The sequence below is a fragment of the Dermacentor andersoni genome, chromosome 8 (genome assembly GCF_023375885.2).
Source record: "Dermacentor andersoni chromosome 8, qqDerAnde1_hic_scaffold, whole genome shotgun sequence".
Classification (NCBI taxonomy): Eukaryota; Metazoa; Arthropoda; class Arachnida; order Ixodida; family Ixodidae; genus Dermacentor; species Dermacentor andersoni.
The window spans coordinates 127,648,854-127,667,705 of NC_092821.1; the positions used below are offsets into that span (position 1 = coordinate 127,648,854).

An 18,852-nucleotide genomic window follows, 5' to 3' on the forward strand; every position below is an offset into this window, starting at 1 on the left:
TTTTTTTTAATATCAGCTTCACCACAAGATTATTAAAGTCAGCTCCGCTTCAATACATCCAGGCTATGCAATAAAGCACACTACCGTTGCGAAGGCGGCTTTTTTTTGCACCCGATTGCACCACGCTGGCTATTTCCGGCCCAATCTTAAAAAAAAAAAAAGGAAAAGCACTCATTAGATTCAGGTAAATACCCTTGTAAGACATTGTAAACTACAGTTACTGCTTGAAAATCTTCCTAGTGCAGTCTGAACGTGTTGAACGAATTCACTGTCCCCTAAGCTCCACCGAGACAGACACTGCCACTAAAGGGGTCGATATCGGGGTGCCCATATGGGTCAAACATGTGCGTGCCGACTGGTCAAGTTTGAAGTATCCAGCAAAGGCCAATTTTAGGATAGAAATAACGAAAGTTTGAGTCCACAGAAATTCATAGGCACCAAACGGGACCTTTGGTTAGGATCAAATTAAACGAACAACCAAATTAACTGGAGTCAAATTAGCGGTTACACTGTATATATGCACAAGAGTAGCTGTAGCTTTTAAAAACTTTATTTTCAGAAATTGCTTTTTGTAATTTTTTGCTATGTAGAACCTTAGATCATCTGTATTTGACAGATTGTATCTTGAACTAACGAACATCAATCAATCAATCAACCCTTTGATGTTATATTTGCCGTTCCTCACCCTCTGCGACAACCTTGCCATCCCTCAGCACAATCACGTGGTCAGCCTGCGCAAGGAAGCCCACTTGGTGGGTGCAGAGCAGCCGGGCCTTTCCTCGCATGGCACCGACAATGCAGCGTTCAAAGACTTGCTGCGCCACGTGAGCATCCAGTGCTGAGAGCGGGTCGTCCAGCAGGTACACGTCACAGTCCTGGCACATAAGTCCGGGGAAAAATCAAACATTTGGTCACTATTTTCTCCGCACATCCTTGCATGTGGCTAGAAATGTAATTTATGCTACCAGTCAACTTCTGTCAATTTAACGTTGGCCAATCTGGATTCTTACAACTGAGGTCTGCAGAAAATCTACTAGGTGAAAGAAGTTTTGTAAAATTGAAAAATTAGATTACCCTTCATCTGAGGATGAAACGAAGCTACTCTGGTTGCTGCACTTTAAGTTGTTGATTAATCTGTCCTTGACCCGCAATCTGCTGGCTTCTTGGTTAGTTCAGATAGTAAAGTGACTGCCCAGGAAGGGCACTGGCCGCAGGTTCAATCACCAGAGAAGAACAAATTTTTCTTAGACTGTGAAGCTTTTTGCGAGGAAACCATATGGACTTCGATCCTTTATAATAAAAAATCATTTTGGCAGAAGCTTTGCAAGAAGAAGGAAAGTTCATGAAAGGAAAAATTGTCATCCACCCGTACGTAGCATGAAGCCACAAAGGAAACTCGTATGGTTTTCTCAGAAAGCTTCGCAGTTGAGGAAAAATCTGTCCTGGTCAGGGTTCAAACTCCAAACAAGGATGAATTTTTCTTAAACTGTAATGCTTTCCTTCTGAGGAACCTGTACGTTTTTTTTTTGTAGCTTTGTGTTACAGTCAAATGGACGAAAAATTTTCCTTTTTTTTTTACTTCCCTTGTAGTAAACCAGAGCCTGAAATTCTGTAAAGGCACTAGTTCCTCTCAAGCATGTTGATTAATTTGAACTTTTGGATGATTTTGATGCAGTAATATCAAATTGGGAGAAAAAGAATTAGCTTATGCAGTTAACATTCCCGAAATTTCACGGTGGATAATGAAAGACGCTGTAGTGTGGAAGCTCCAGATTAATTTTGACCACCTGAGCATGGCACACAAGCGCTTTTGTGTTCCACCTCCATCAGAACGCAGCCGGCTATCAAACGTATGACATGACAGAAGCCATATGTGCATCGAGTGCTCTACAGACAAGGTTGCGTGTAACCCATAAGTGCAACCGCTCTGCTGTGCTGTGCAATGTAAAATGTTGCAATGAAATTCTATGGTTCTCACACACATGCTCTCTCAGCTCTCACGCGAGGAGCTTTCAGATTCATCGTTAATACCACACACACTGCTTATTGGTCATTCTAGTGTGATGCTACCTACAAAAATTACCAGAGGAAATTCTGGCACTGCAACCAATATGGGAATTATGAGTAGTACATCCTTAGCTTTGTGCTTGTGGATTCAGATGTTATGATGCCTGTGTCGATTACATTTCATCGTTCTAAATTTCAAGCGACCATATTTTTCTAAACGCAAAAAGGCAATAAGTTTCTGCACACATTCATAATAACTGAGAACTGTTGAGTTTATATAACGTGATATGAAGTTGAAAATGACCAATTTGCAAACTGACAAAGACATTTGATGCCAGAAGCATGAAGTTTATGCACACCTTTGAACCACAATGCTTAACAGCTCCTGTAGATACTAGCACCAGAATTCCCTCTACTGATTTTTGCAGTAAAATCTTCAGCAGCCACCCCTTTCCACATGTTACAAGTGCCATTCTAGCCTCAACCTTCACCATATGTCAATTGTTGGTATTTTCACTGTAATAATTTCTCTTAGTATATACTTTATGTTGCTGCTTAGTAGTTTTGTTATTCTTTGTAGCATATCACAAGAGGTCCCCTTACAGTATCTCACTATGAGACCTCTTGCTGCATCCTAAGTGTACCCGCATAGTATATGCACTAAAACTAATTAAATATTTAAGTAACTTGGTAATGCCTTCGTTTTATTTTTTTTTCAGATGGGAACAGAGCTATGGATGAAGACATAGCAAAGGTGCATAAAAAGACAGCACACTGCACTGCATTTCAGTGCCTTTTATGTGCCTTTACTTCACCCTCAGCCTTACCGCTGTTCCCATCCAAAAATCAATAAACGACTAGTGGATGTCTTCACGCTAACAGCCTTTTTAGCTCACCGTCATGTCATCCCCTCACCATTCCTATGTACCCTCTTCTCTTTTCCATAAGCCCTTTCCTCTTGTTCGAGGTAACGATGAACAGCTAGCACATGGTACTGTAAATTGCTGGTGGGACACTGACCAGCACAGGTATCTCTAAATGCAGGAGTACACTGTCTGAGTCAACAAGCAAGCTCGCACCTGATACAAGGCTCGAGCCAGAGCAACTCGCCGCTTCTGGCCGCCGCTGAGTGTCTGACCTTCCTCGCCAACTTCCGTCAAGTCGCCAGCGGGCAGTGACTGCAAAAGAATAAAGACCTATGTTACATATTAATGAGCACCCAGACTTTCACAGGACCAGATGAACCTCAACACAATGAACATTGGTATAAGAACTTATTTTATACAAGAAAGTAAATCTGAAATTTGGCTGGCCATGCTTTATTTCAATGAGTATTTGACTGCAATACAACAAAACTAAAAATGCAATGTCACAGAGGTTATTGGATACAGCAAAGGGAAATAATTGTTTTCTTAGAACTCAAAATATGTAGTGTTCTCATAGCAAACATGTCAGATACACAGCAAGAGCAACTTGAAACGGCACGTTCCACATGTGCATGAGCATGTTGGCCAGCAACTTGGCTTGCAATGACAAGCAATCCACACTTGTAATTTAATGTTGCTCAAGTGCCACATATTGGCATGGAAGGCCGGTGACGGGCCATCAAAATCTGCAGATCTTTCAATGATCTAATAAATAGGCATAATCACACTTACCTTTCTCTCATATACGCAATTTCAAGTTTTCTTGCTGGGCATGCTCATTTATAGTAAATACAGGATATAATGAAATAATTTTTTGTCTAATCCGACTTCATTATGATCAGGTTTAATCATAGTCTCTAAGGCTGAAGATTGTTCACTCTTCAGTCCAAGTTATGCAGGTGACTAGTGTAAGGTTGCTTTTTTAAAAATCTTTCTGGGGTATCTCAACCACTGACTATGCAGATTTACACAGTAAGGTAGATCAATTCATTTACCTTTCTACTATAACACAAACCAAACTAATCCATGTCGCCTTTCTGATATACCTTGATGTTTAAATAGTAAAAGATATGCATTAAGCTAAGTAAGTCAGGGGCAAGATGAGAGCGGCACCTTTAGGTCGTCGAGAAGGGCGCAGCATTCGAGAGTTGCCTGATAGCGGGTTGCATCAAACGGCCGGCCGAAGAGCACGTTGGCACGAACCGTGCCGCGCTGGAGCCACGGCTGCTGCGGCACTAGACCCAAGGCCATGTCCAGCCTCTGGAGCGTCACCGTCCCCTGGACCCGGCAGATGTCGCCCGTGATAGCCGCAAGTAGTGTGCTCTTGCCGCTGCCTACCCGACCCACCACGCCCACCAGTTGACCCTGCACAGAGAGTGGAAGAGATTACAGAGATCATTAACAATTGCCCTAAAGAGAAGAGAAGGAAAGAAGAAAAAGAAATATGAGAGAGAGATGCAGGGACACAGATTCATTTTTGCTTCCTTCCTTGTTTCACAATAGGTACTGACTGGCTAGTTGGTGATCCACAATTTGGTGAAACAGTGCACTTGGAAGGAAAAAAAAAGGAAATAAGACGTTCACACAGCACCTGTGCATGTACTCACCATTCATGTTTGTGTGAATGTTTTTTCCCAAGCTTCACCAAAATTATTTCACATTTTTTTTTATTCACTTCACCAGGCAACCAACTTATAATCCCAGATTACCGCATCACTTGCCTTAGCCCTCCCAATGTAGTTTATCGTGCCTCAGAATTATCTTTTTACCAAATGAGCTTCTTTAACATAAACCTGAATCAAAGTACAAGAAAGCTTTTGTATTCTGCCTCCACTAGAACGTTGCTGCAGAGAATAGGACCCACGACCTCTTGCTTAGCGCCAGGTCACCATGGCCACTGAGCCAAAGTAGTGAGTAGCGTGCATATAGAAAAGCACTGACACATACTTCCAAAGCAGTAGAAATTGAACAACACTCTCCTCGTGCATAAAAAGATCATGCCTAGCAAGAATAGAAGTCAGGGAAACACCTGCTAGACATTAGAATGCGATACTAATGTTGTCTCAGAATGCCAGACCTGGCACTATTGATATTGTGGACGGTAATGTCATGACAGAGAACAATGTCTCGATGTTGTACAGCAATAATGCTCAGTGCGATAGTGTTGCTTCAAAAAAAAAAAAAAAAAAAAAAAAGGGAGGGGAGGGCTGCTACAGTGAACGTAGAAATCGAACCAGCCACTGTATAGTGATGCCGTGATGCATTTGCCGCACAAGTGCCAATAACGCAAATGGTGTGCAGGAATGATTATATTACAGTAAAGTATTTAGGGTACTCTGACATTTGTCAGTATTTTTTTCTAAGGTTTAGAAAGTTTGGATGCAGAAAAAACTATGAAGGAACAGATACAAAACATTTTACCAGTCTGGCATGCCCCGTTTGTGCTACACCTCAAGTAAAACACTGAAAGGTAAAGAATGTCATGTCAGCAATCCTTTATGAAGCATCTCATCATCATCAGTCAGCCTATATTTATGCCCACTGCAAGACAAAGGCCTCTCCCAGTGATCTCCAATTACCCTCGTCTGAGGCTAGCCAATTCCAAGCTGTGCCTGCACATTTTCAAGATTCCTCACACCACCTAGTTCCCTACCGCCCTCAACTGCACTTCCCTTCTGTTGGCACCCATTATTTAACTCGAGAGACCATTGGTCATCCAACAAACAAATCACGTGTCCAGCCCAGGTCCACTTTTTTCCTGTTAATGTCAACTAGAATATTGGCTACCCCTATTTGCTCTCTAATCTACACCTGTATTCTTGTCTTCCTGTCTCTTAACTTCTCTTAGATGGAGATGAGCATCAACAAATGTAAGAAGAGACCTTCCGCAGCGTCACATTGACAGGTCCTAGGATGAAGTTGCGACCCTGGGCTCCACTAATGGCCACTGGCAGAGTGGCATCGCCCGTCAAGCCACCCCAGTGGAAGACACCATTGGTGACCCGCACGAGCTGGTCATCTGCGCAAGAGATGCAGACAGGTTGTCATTAGGAGGTGCACAAATATTCATAACTTTTAAATACTGAGCCACATGTCCCATTCAAATTGGTCTTTGAATTGAACACGTGGTATTCATCAATATGAACATTTCCAAAGTAGTTTTGGAACATTTCTTAAATTGTCAACTATGCACGATCAAACATAAAATTGGAGCAAAAGTGGAAAAACATCTCGGCAGACATAGCACACATATAGCTCTGGAAGCTACAAAGGGGAGCAGGCTATACGTCGCTCAAGAGCCCAGATGTTCTGGTTAAATTGATATCATTTGCACTCACCAAAGAGACCGGAGTATGTGAACTAACTGCTTATTTGGTCCTAATGCTCCATTTGTGCTTTCAATAAACAAGGTTTCATAATGTGCAATATAATGGCACGAGCACGCCAAAGTGAAAATACTAAGATGTGAACATTATTTTATATTAATGGTAAAAACAGCTGCTCATTATTTGATAGTCAATTCGATTCGATTCACTTCTGACACTATTCAACTTGTATTAGATACGGTCTCAGAAACAACTGTTCGCATACCCCTACTCGTTCTCAAACAGCCACCTTCGTTGGCACCTCCCCTTTTGTATGACACAGCAATGCTAAATTTAACAGCAGCAGCAAGGGTAGCACCAAGCCCTTGTGGTTCCAAATCCAAAGAACAGTTCACGCGCAAGAACTGCTTGCAAAAGCAGACGCCATGCAGATATTGTTAAGCAACGAAATTTGTATGAACACCCAACTTTCGTGACTTTGTCAAATGGCGTGCAAGGCTGGTATAAGGTGTGCAAATTCCTTTCCCTTAATTTTATTATTTCCTTATCATCCAGCACTCACAGCTGGCTGATTGTGGTTATAAAGTTTGTTGAGTGCCGTTTAGACCACTAAAAGAGCAAAAAAAGAAAGCACTGGGATAGAATCACTACTTTATCCCAGCCTAGGTCTTAAAATGTATTTTTTTTTCTGAAGAACAAGAATTCTATATTTTTTAATGAGCAGTTGACAATTGTTAGGGTGAAAACAGGAGTCAAATAATTAACAAAGAGCACATGGCACAATATCAATTTTAAGCTACAGAAGGTTAGAGACAAATTGTACAATACTTAAATACACTCAAACCTTGTTATAACAGAATGGAATATACCAAAGTAAGCGAAATTCCCCTTGAAATCCCCATAGAGATTCATAGTGCAGTACATGCAATAATGACTACAACAAAGTAATAGATATAAGAAATTATTCTGGCTCCCCCTTCAACTTCGTTATAACGAGGCTTTACTGTATCTGAAAGATATAATTAGTCACATACAAATATGAATAGGCAAAGCTGTTTAAAAATTTGCTGTAATTACATAGGTTGTCTCACCAACAATTCACAGTTCTGTTGCTGTACACATTCCGATCCTTCCTTTCTGCACAGTTCACTGCCAGCGGTTTCTTCCGAAACTTATGTTGAACCAAAAAATTACAAACCCTTCCCCTACCGAAAGATGGGCATAAGCGAAGCTTGTCCTGCATGCACCTGACCTTCGTCACGGTTAATTAACCCAGAGGTAACAGTGCCAGATTGCATCAACCTCCCACTCCCTCAGCTCGGGATCTTCTTCTCGTTACCGTCAGAACGCCTGGGCTCAGGCAGCTCTAAAGGTGAGTTTATAGTCCAACGTTATCGGCGCGTGGGTGAGTTTTGTTAGACGCCGGGAGCGTCAGAGCGCATTGGCCGCGTCTGGTTACGTTGGCGTTGCCAGTACGTCGAATCATCGGTCTAACTATAGATGCTGTTGTTCTTGTCAACGCGACGTAATGTGTGTGTGCGTTCACGCTACATGGGACTGTATTTAGGCCTTAACGGCTGGATCGGTGCGCCGACGGTGAGCCCTTTCACGGGCGAGTTCCTGCCGCTGCTCGTCAAATGCTGCCTATTCCTTGGAAGAACGCACAACGCGTAGCCATCCCATCCATTTTCTGAGAAGGAATTGAACGGAAACGAAGTCAGTGGCAGCGCATGCAAAACCCTTTCCTGCCCTTTCCCTCTCCGGTGGAAGCGAAACGGCTCTGACTGGATGCACATGTGGTGTGAGTGCACGGCTATGCACCTGAAATCCTTGATAATGACTCGCACTCTGGTGCCGGCGCAGCTGTCAACTCATCAAGACGCACTTTCCCGCAGCTGCTCTGCCCTGGGAGCAACAAGGTTATTGCGTTAGCAGACCGCCACCGAAACTTGTGAGCCAATACAAGCTTTGCTTGAAAAACCTAGAAAGCTTGGGCCTCGGAAATTTAAAGTTGTTTACAGTAATGAAAAATAGTGAACAAGATGAACATGAGTGACAAAAAATCCCTACTAATGGAAGGTTTCACAAATACTGTTCCCAGCCAGGTGTATTTGTTAGCATTGAGCTTGACGCATTTGACTGTGTTGTAAGAAAGACAGCTAGTACCACTTTTGATGGACCTTTACGCCGTGATTTGATTCAGACCTGCAATGTTGTCAGAATGCAAGTTTGCCAAATGACTGCGGTGTCGACGAGCATGTCAATCTTGTCAGCAAGCCCAAGCTGAAAACACTCTTGGTTCTTCGCATCACAAAAACCATTTATCTGCTCCAAAAGAAACTTGCGACAAACTATTCCATTTCTCAGCAACTATCAGCAATCCCAGCAAACCTGTGACATAAAACTGACAATAACCGAATGAGCGCACACTACTGCTGTGGTGCTCCAGCCAGACAGCATACAGCTGAAGTGGAAGCCACTTTTGGGTTTTGAGTTTTTAGATGAAACCAGTTATCTACATCGACGTTAAGGTAACGCAGCTATTGCTGCCTTAACATTGGATCTTATACTGTCCTGTGACTGGCGCAGCATGGCCTTAGTCGCTTTTGTGCCATTAAACCTGAATTAACTAACTTTTGGGGGGTGCTTTCACTTTGCTACGACACAACAATCAGTGCGCTGACTTCAGTGACAGTTGACAATCAGTGCAGAAGCATCATGACTCGTGTCATGATGCTTCTGCTATCCACTCTTGCAAAGCACTCGACAGGTTCACAATGATGAATTCCACCCAAACATGTGCACAACCCACACGTTTGCTTCATCACACCTCCTTCAGCTTACCTCACTCACTGGATTGTGAAATTGATGCCGCTGAGGGCAACTCGGCAAGGATATAGGGCTGTATTCTTGGAAGATCACTTTTGTGAGATTTCACATGACACGGCACCAGGCACGACGAAATTGACAACTGTCAGTGTTCCTCGCACAGTGCCAGGAAGGCGGTCATGCGTAGAGCCAACGTGCTCGATGCCAAATCGCATGAAATCTCGTAGAAAGGAATAGTTTTTCCAAAAGTGATCATTCAAGAACACCACTTATGGTTTAAGCTTAAACTTGTTTGTAAATGCAAAAAGTGCTTTTTTATTCCGAGCTACTTATTATCTTATGCAATTCACCCCATTTTACATGGTGCAACACAGAATGAAAACAAGCAGCCGGAGCAGAGTCATAGGCTTTGTTACCGTCTTTTGAGGTGGTATAGTAGCCTGCGGGAGCAAAATCTTGCAGGTTGAGGAAGCACTGGGTGCGCTTCAACGACACCCATGCCTCCATGCAACCGTTGATGACCCAGGGGAAGGCGTTGAGGGGTACTTTGAGCAGGTTGAAGAGGGCAAGGCACGTGAACACCTGGAAGATGAAAGCAGAAGTGGGCACGACCAAGCAGTTATCCTCCAGGAACTGACTCATCGATTGATGAGGTTTAACATCTGAAAGCAGCAGCTGCATTATGGAAGATGCCACAGTGGAGGGCCTCGGATGGATTATTTTGATGCTTGGGCTACCTTACATTTGGCTGGTCCTTACTGTGTGCCAACTCGGATTGCAATGGTGTGGAGCCCGCTTTTGACCAGAGCCAGAGAAAGCGTAACTGAGCTAAACGTGGAGCCACTCGCCAGCGCAATCAAAGGTCAGAAGAGGAAACACGTCAGCGTGTCTTCTGTTCTGAACAAGCAATGTTTTCCGAGCGCTCAATTTTAACCAGCTGAATGTAACGTGTGCCGCCAGAGAGCTCATAAATGGCCAACTGAATGTACAATAAGTAAATGAGCACACTTACATTGTGCCTCCGTGGGAACATTGTCACCAAGCCTGGGATTCAAACATGCAACCTCGTAAGCAGCAGCAGAATGCCACAGCCATTTTGCTACTGTGGCAGCTTGACCTTCGAGGGCCAATACTCGTTGAGCTCGTCAAAGTGTATGGCAGCTGACATGGTGGTGGTTTGGTGGCACCCTAAAGAAAAAGCTTTACCCGAGGAGGCTTCTATCTAAACGTGTGGGAATGGAGAAGTTGTCTTGCTAATTATCCACTGTGCTGAATTTGATTAAGTTTGTTGCATTTCAAAGCATGAGCTGAAATCTGTCAACTGCAGGGAGTACATATTTTATTAAAACCATCACTTTCCTTTTTTTAACAAAAATTGTAAGAAAGCTTTGATTCCCATTGTCAGTATGCACTGTGATCCAGGTAAGGTGAGAGATTGGATGCAAGGTCCAAACAGTCTAGATGTGTTACTGCCAGCAGCAGTGAGCCAGACCGAATACGTCAGGACAAGTGTTGGCAGAGAAGTGATATAATAAGCGCTCTCCAGTGTTGTTGTATGTGCAAGTGGTGCTACTATAAATGGATATTGGACCTTTACAAAACGACTACAGAAGACATTAAATTTTTTTTTATAACTTTGAAGGCGTTGCTTTACTTCCTGAGGCTAGGGCTGGGTACTTGACTAAGTGCTGCAGGCGAACGTTTGATGATGCACATGAAGTTTATTGCTGCTATAAGCAGTCCAGAAAAACAATGGAATATATAGGAACAATGCAATGCATAACAATAGAATCAGGCAGGCAGCAGATCAAATGAGGGAAGGTGTTACTCTGCTCCGACAAGTACGAGAATATAAGCGTTGTGCCGAGTTTTCTGGCACAAAGGTTTATACTAAGGCTATCCTGCACCAAACTCAAAGCTATAGGAATAAAAACTGTGGTAGAGGCAGAGTTATACAGTTCACAAGATAAAAAATGACAGTTATGAGTGGTTCACTAAAAAAAAGTTGCACAAATATGCATATTTGACGGGAGATGATGTATGTTCAGATGCTGTCACTAAAGGGGCTGCTATGGGGATCACCATAAGGGTCAGGCATATGTGCTGACTGGCCAAGTTCGAATTATCCAGTGAAGGCCAACTTTAGGATCGAAATAACGAAAGTTTGGGCCCATAAAAATGCACTGGCGCTAGCCAGGACCTTTGGTCAGTATCGAATTCATGTCTTGATGGAGTGCAAGGGATTAGAACCTCAGAGAAAAAAAGGTACTTCCCTTTAGCATAACTGGAGTCAACTTAATGGAAGTCTATTGATTAAACCACCTATAACACTGTTTAGTGATTGATAATACTACCACAGTTAATGCATATAATGTCTAACTTTAACTCTGTTCAATAATTTTTTTTGCACAATGACAGGTTTTATAACTCCAGGGGGTTCTTGTCACTGCATTTAGTCTTTGTATAATGCCTGTTTCTTTGCTTTCGCTAACTTGTTTTAATGTGCTCTGTACTTTTACAACATCAATGTACCATCCCCCTTCACACAATACTTTACATAGGAGCCCGTGAGGAATATGTAAGTAAATAAACAAATAAGTAAATAATTAGTAAATCACAGTAAATGGCATTGTGTCAGCATTGAAATGTGGCCACTGTGGCTTGGATTCAAATTTGTGACCTCATGCCAGGTAGCAGGATACTATAGCTACTAAGCCACCAAGAGTTGGCGAAAAGCAAAGTTACGGGGCACAACTTTACCAGCATGCAGTCAAGCGACCGATCACACGACGAATGTCACTGCACCACTGCTGACACGAAGCATGCCAGTAGCTGTAGTCCTTAGCGAGTTAAAGGGCAATTATAGTAAAAAGGGTGCGTTCATACCCTGCAAAACCTACTTAGTCCTCGAGATCAGAAGACAGTGAGGTAAAAAAAAGAAGATTCCACAATAGGCGTTAACATCCGCATAACGAGCAATGGAATAAAAAAATGTTAGGGTGTAATTTTGTGTGGAACAGCCTCAAACTTGCGTCCCTTTTATGGCCATTCGGACAAGTGGCTTTGTGCAGCCGCTCGCTTTGGCCGAGCCGTGTTGATGCTGCCAATGTGGAATACGATGCAGCATTGTCGTAAAAAGACAGGAAGACAGCATCAAAGAGGCACTCAGATTGCCCCACGTGGCCACGTCCCTGGAGCTACATCACCCACGGAGACCAAAGATAATGGTCAGAGGGCTCGTCATGGCACCTCGTGGCGGCCGCGGTATCTACGCTACACAGTGCACTGGTGCAATATCGGAGGCCACTTGCTGGACGAAGTGCAAAGATGAAGTACCTTTTTGGTCATTTTCAGATCACAGACATATTTTTCATTTATTTAACTCAAAATTTAGCAATAACAGTATTACTGAGAAATTCCTCACCAACACGAAATAACCTATGCCGGTTGGGGCTGCTTGTGAGGTAGCTGCTAACAACATTGTGAATGAGAGAGCTAGTGATCTTTGAGTGCTTTTGGCACGCGATTTTAGATTACCTGCTGCATACAAAGCAATAATTTTTGGCTCACATGTTCACGGGAGCCTCATCTACAGATTGCCACACATTTTCTTACTATGTTCGAAAAGTGTTTCGAGGTCTCTTTCATGTTGACAATCATCCTGAGATGGTTTCTGCAGCAATTTTTTAAGCTGAGACCAAATTTCAAATTGCTCACGCACCTTTGCAGCAGTAAGGCGGTGCCCTAGGAGCACGTAGGTGACGAAGGACAGGACTGACATGAGCACGGGCGTCACGACCCAGAAGAAGACGCACAGGGCGTCCAGGTACTTCCGCTGCCGAAGGAACACCACCTCCTTCTTCCGGATGCTCTCTACCCGTTCCTGGAAAAGGGCTTCCCATGCGTGCATCTTGATCATCCGCATGCCCCATAGCACCTCTGACATGAGCTGCAATGAGAGACAAATGCAAGGAGTTGTTCTTTCTTTTTCAACAACACCATGCTGATTCTGATGAAAAACTATTCGTGTACTAACACTAATTATGAACAACAAAGAATCTTATCAGTTACAATTCCAAATGAATAAATTTTATTGTTGCAGGCATTAACTTATCAGGCCTTACACTTTTGTACCTCTCGAAATTTCTTATTCAATGTTCAAACTCTTAACACTCTTGGATAGCTCACTTCCATCAATGCACATGCGCTAATTATTGTACTTATCTACTTTTGGACTGTCGATATTTCACATGCAATATTGTTAAACAGCATTTCATTTGCAGTTTCTGCCGAGTTGCCACGTCATTTCTGTCGAGCTCCACCTGATGTGCATGGAGTAGGAACCTAGTCAAGCATATAGTTGTTGTTCTTATTTTGATATTCTTCATCAACTTTCTATTGAAGGAAATAAATATTACTTCTACAGATGCTTCTCACATGAACAGTTGATAAAAGATTGAGTCATGGGGCCTAACACCACAAACCAGCACTGGCGATTTGAGGGACGCCATACTTGAGGACACTGGATTAACCTGGACACTCTGGGCTTTTTCTTCTTGTGTGCCTAAAAGCACACAAGTGCTTCTGCATTTCACCTCCATCGAAATATGTCCTTGGCAGCTGAGAATTGAACCTGCAACCTTGTGACCAGTGACAAACAGAACAATACAGACACTAAGCCAAACTAAGGAACCTGCGGGACATGTTGACAAATGCTGACCTCTTGGGGTGCAATTCGTTGTCATGGGTGGTTATAGAAGCGGTGCAGTAGTATCGTTCTATGTCACCAGATGGTGCCACCATCCCCCATGAATGATGACATTTGTCAACTGTTTTTTTTTTTTTTTTTTGCAGCAAGTGCCACTTAGTCAATGCATCTGGAGAAATTCACATAGTAGCTTTCACATATACTTTCATGCAAGAGTAAGAAAAGAAAAATCTGTGGCGATTTAGAGGTGAATGAGGGAGAAATACATTAGCATTACATCGCACCTCTTTGAGATCCCGGATCCTAAACCTTGTTCACCACATTGCAAAGTGTTGTTCAAGAGCTCACTCGACACACGTCCTGCCTCTTCGAAGAGCGAAGTGCAACTGATGGTGCTCCAGAGCAGACCACTGTCAGTTGCAAATATATATCGGAAGAAGGTAGGAGATCAGTGGGCCAGTTGTTATTTGCAGAAATGATGGCACAATGGAGGCGTTGTTGTAAACGAAAACTTAGCTTATTTATAACAACATTTTCAAGAGTCTTCGTCAGGGAAGTTTCAAAATTTCTGCCTTGTAAGGGTAGCGGTTTTGGCTATTTGGTTTTTCATAATATGAAGTGATGTAGTGCGAAGCATGACAGAGGGACACCGAAAGGACTAATTCTTTGCGTCGTGTCCCTCTGTCCTGCTCACCTTTGCAACAATCTGTTCTTCTTGATAAAAAAGGCTGTTATATATATATATATATATTCTACTACTACTACTACTCATGGCTACTAAACCTGCTACAGGGAAACAGATCTCATGGAAATTCCCGCATAACATACCGCATTGTGCCGTCATCGGCGATTCACAGACCAAGTATGTTTTCAGTCACTTTGATCCACACGAGGACGACGCCCCAGCCTTCGTCTCGCAGTCATGTGCATCCATTGAGGACACGTTGTCGCTTTTGGACTTTGTGCCACGCTCCGTGACCACCTTGGTGCTGCATGTGGGTACGAATGACCTCACCTCTCAGTCAGGCAGCATGGTCTTCCAGCGGTATAGAAACTTGCTGGACACAATTCGCGAGCTGCGCCCGGAAATCAAGAAGTTGTTCGCCACCTTGGTGCTGCCGAGAACACCAAACCGCCGCCGAGCGTGTCGCAACAGATGGTACATCGAGCGCTTCAACAAGGAGGCATGTCACTTCAATGCCTTGCTGCGAAATCACTGCCGGCGGACAAGGAACGCCATCTACCTTGACCACGAGTTCCAGTGGCTGCCCCCAGGCAGAGTACTCGCATCTGATGGGGTGCACCCCAGCTTCGAGGGGGTGGCCATAATTGCCAGTCACCTGAGGTGCGTGCTCCTGCGGGGCGGCGGGCGGTTGCATGGATCTTGGCGTGATCACACCTCGAATGGTTACGCCGGGCCCACGCGGCGGGGCTCACCATACCATCCGGGCGACGCCCAGGCTGCCCCCTGTGACGGGTCGGACCAACACGCTGCACGTGCCCGGAGCTCAGGCACGACCAGGGGCGCCGGTTGCCGGGAGGGCAGCGGACACCGCGGAGATCGCCCCACCTACGCCGAGGCTGTCGGCTGCGCAGCGCCAACGCCGAGAGATTGACTGGCCAACACTTCAGGTACGGTGCGATCCAGCTCTTTTTGGTCCCGCGAGTTCATGACGTTGCGTAAAGCAGTTGACAAGCGTGTGCGATTTGAGATGCATGCCTCTAATATGAATAAATATTTAGCCTCGGGCATCGCACCGAAGGGTCTTCAGGTAAAACAGAAGCTGGCAATGGACACCTTTGACGAAAAAGAAAGAGAGCAGTGGAATGCTATACTGTGGGAGGCCTCGCTTGGGCTCACTCGGCTGGTGGCACAACATAGCGTGCGTAGAGCATCGCAGCTTAAAAACGAGGAGCAGCTTCTGTTGTGTCAGTCAAAGCTCACTGAATTGGAAGCGCTGGAACTGCTAAAGTACGAGGGAAGGAAAAATGGCGATATCCAAGAACAACAAAGAAAGAAACGGGAGCGTGACAATATCCCAACGGCCATCAGAGCTGATTCTCAAAGCCAAAACCTTGAATCCGAGGCGGGCGATTGTTCTGAAGTAATCAGTGGAAAAAAGCACGAGACAGTGGGCAATGCCTCAAATGTCATAAACTTGTCGAGTAGCCCATTGTCGAGTGCACAACTAAATCTCCTTTCGAAAGGTCTAACTTTTTGTCCGGCGTCAGGAAGGATGAACGAGTTTCAATTGTTTCAAGATTTGGATGACTTCGCGAGAAATTTGCGACTACGGGAGTACTTTTATGATCGAAAAACTACAGAAGGGCGTCTTGATCAGCTACCTGAACTCTCCGAAAAATCATGGACACCTGGCGAGGCACGCGACAAATACTTGGACATGTATATTTGTGCGGTTCAAAAAGACATTATAAAAGAGTACGAGAGGCATCGTCCCATCCGCAGTAACCTCTCAAAAGAGGAAGAGCAGGCACTGCGAACTCTACGTGATGATCAGACAATTGTCATTAAGCCAGCGGACAAGGGTGGTGCAGTGGTGGTACTTGACCGGAGTGTTTACATAGCCGAAGGTTTCCGTCAACTGGGAAACTCTAAATTTTACAGAGAACTCCCAAGCAATCCTACCGACAAATTTGAAAGCGAAATAAAGGACGCCCTAACCACTCTGCGCAAGGCAGGGCAGATAACCGATAAGACGTTCAAAGCATTGATACCAAGAAACTCTGGCCCCGGCCGTTTCTACCTACTACCCAAAATTCACAAAATAAACAATCCCGGTCGGCCTATCGTTTCCAGTAATGGAACAGTGACTGAGAAAATATCCAGCTTTATTGACAGTCTCATTAAGGACATCCCATCTTCATTCCCCTCGTACATTAAAGACACAAATCATTTCCTTCGGGAGGTATCAAACCTGACGGTACCGGCGGGGGGTTACTTGGTCACTATGGATGTCGCATCTTTGTACACCAACATACATCACGCCGAGGGCATAGCTTCCGCAGTTTCAGCTTACGCTGGCTCCAGCCAACCTAGGCAATTAGATAAAGATACAGTTGAGACTCTTTTAAATCTAGTACTGAAATATAATCACTTTGAGTTCGAGGACAAGCATTATTTGCAAATCAGTGGAACCGCCATGGGAATGAAGATGGCGCCAAATTATGCAAATATCTTTATGGCATCTTTAGAAATACCCTTCCTCGCAAACTCGGCCGTAAAACCAATATTTTATAAGCGATTCCTGGATGACATTTTCTTTGTGTGGGCCGACAATGAACAAAGTCTCTTGAACTTCATTTCCAATTTCAATTCTCTGCACCCGTCAATCTGCTTTACGCACAACTTCTCGCAAGATAGTATTCACTTCCTCGACGTCACTCTGTCACTGAGTGGCGGTCGCATTTCCACGTCCCTATACAAAAAGCCGACAGATCGTCAGCAATATCTGCATTTTTATAGTAGCCACCCCCATCACTGCAAAACAGGCATTCCCTACTCCCAGGCCCACAGATACAGAAGAGTCTGTTCCGAATCTGCGCAATTTGAGCGACACGCGGAGGAACTGAAATCTGCTCTCATACGCCAAAAATATCCTCCAAAAATAGTAGACGATGCCATTGAACGCGCCCGCAGCTTAGATCGAGCACAGATAATGGGAGAAAAGGTTAGCAATAGCAATACACAATCAGATCCAAACTTGGTCCTCACATACACCACCGGTGCTCCGCGGGTCAATGCCATTCTCACCCGCCATTTTAATATCATGAAACAGAGCATCCGCCTCACTACTATCTTCAAGCAGCCGCCTCGGGTTGTGTATAGAAGAAACAAAAATTTAAGGGATTTGTTAGTCAGGGCGAGGACACAGAAGTCAAACACGCCCAAGGGCTGTCGACCGTGTGGGAAACCTCGTTGCAAGGTATGCCGTCACATGACAACAGCAGACACGGCTGAAGCATCGAATTCGCCCTTCGTATATAAAATTACCGAAAATCTTGACTGTGATTCCAGTAACGTCGTGTACAAAATTCGATGCGAGGTGTGTAGGCAGGAATATATCGGCCAAACAGAGACCCCTTTTCGCCTGCGGTTTAACAATCACCGCGCGCATGTGAAAAGTCTCCCCAATTTACCCTTCTCCAGGCACGTTCGGCTGCCAGATCACTCCTTTGAACGCGTGAGCGTTGTGCTCTTGCAATCTGGTTTCCAACACACCCGTGCACGCGAGCAGAGAGAATCTTTTTTCATCCATAAATTTGGAACGTACACTAAAGGAATTAATGAGAGTCCGGGGCGGCTGACGTGCCTCCGGGATATGCCGTGAAAGTGCATGGGAAACGCGAATACATGTTCTGTACTTAAAAATTGAGACGCTGTCTATTTACTGCTTGCTCACCCCTCCGCATGCGCCTCAAGGGCGCGAGCGTAAAACCAATAAATTCAGTTTCCTGGACCCTGCCACTGAAGCGGTCATTCTGAGGGACCTATTGCCCTTCTTGAAATACGCACGTGCTGACTTGATGGCAGTTGTCTGTTAAACGTTCAAAAATTGGACCACAAGGAGGCTATTTAACTCGGCTCCCTAAATCTAAGCCCATGGGCGCACTTGCTTTGCGAATCCCATGCATATATACTTTTTTGGAACTGTATATATATATATATTTTTTTTTCGCACCGTAGCTGGACCACAGAGTTGCCGGAACGGGCCGTGCCTTGTATATGTGTACTGTGACGCTGTGTTTCTTTCCACAAGTTGCCGCTTTTCTGTCTTCCTTCTGGGCCCCTTCTCTATTGTGCCCCCCGCCACCCGATTCAACTTGCCCTCTCTCCCGCTACAACGGCAGCCCACGCACTGGTGCTGCGGAGCGACCGTTTTCTCCCTCCTTGCCTTGGGTGCACGGGAACCTAGCTGCCGCTACTTCCCGCCCCCCTCACTCTCCGACTCACGTCTCCCTCCTCCTGTGTGTTTTTTTTCTTTCCTTTTTCTTTCTTTTTCCCTTTTTTTCCTCACTGACCTCCTTGCTCTACATA

General features: G+C 44.5%; 1 protein-coding gene across 1 annotated transcript in view; it reads right to left on the minus strand.

The window, feature by feature from the left end:
• Positions 1 to 18,852, minus strand: part of LOC126525577 (ATP-binding cassette sub-family C member 10) — a 49,489-nt gene that overhangs the window by 23,803 nt on the left and 6,834 nt on the right. Inside the window, exons 4-9 of the mRNA XM_050173503.2 lie at positions 12,810 to 13,037; positions 9,505 to 9,670; positions 5,816 to 5,952; positions 4,047 to 4,298; positions 3,087 to 3,185; positions 686 to 875 (exon numbers count right to left, since the gene is read on the minus strand). Of these exons, the coding sequence (XP_050029460.1) occupies positions 686 to 875; positions 3,087 to 3,185; positions 4,047 to 4,298; positions 5,816 to 5,952; positions 9,505 to 9,670; positions 12,810 to 13,037 (1,072 nt within the window). The remainder of the gene's footprint in view (positions 1 to 685; positions 876 to 3,086; positions 3,186 to 4,046; positions 4,299 to 5,815; positions 5,953 to 9,504; positions 9,671 to 12,809; positions 13,038 to 18,852) is intronic.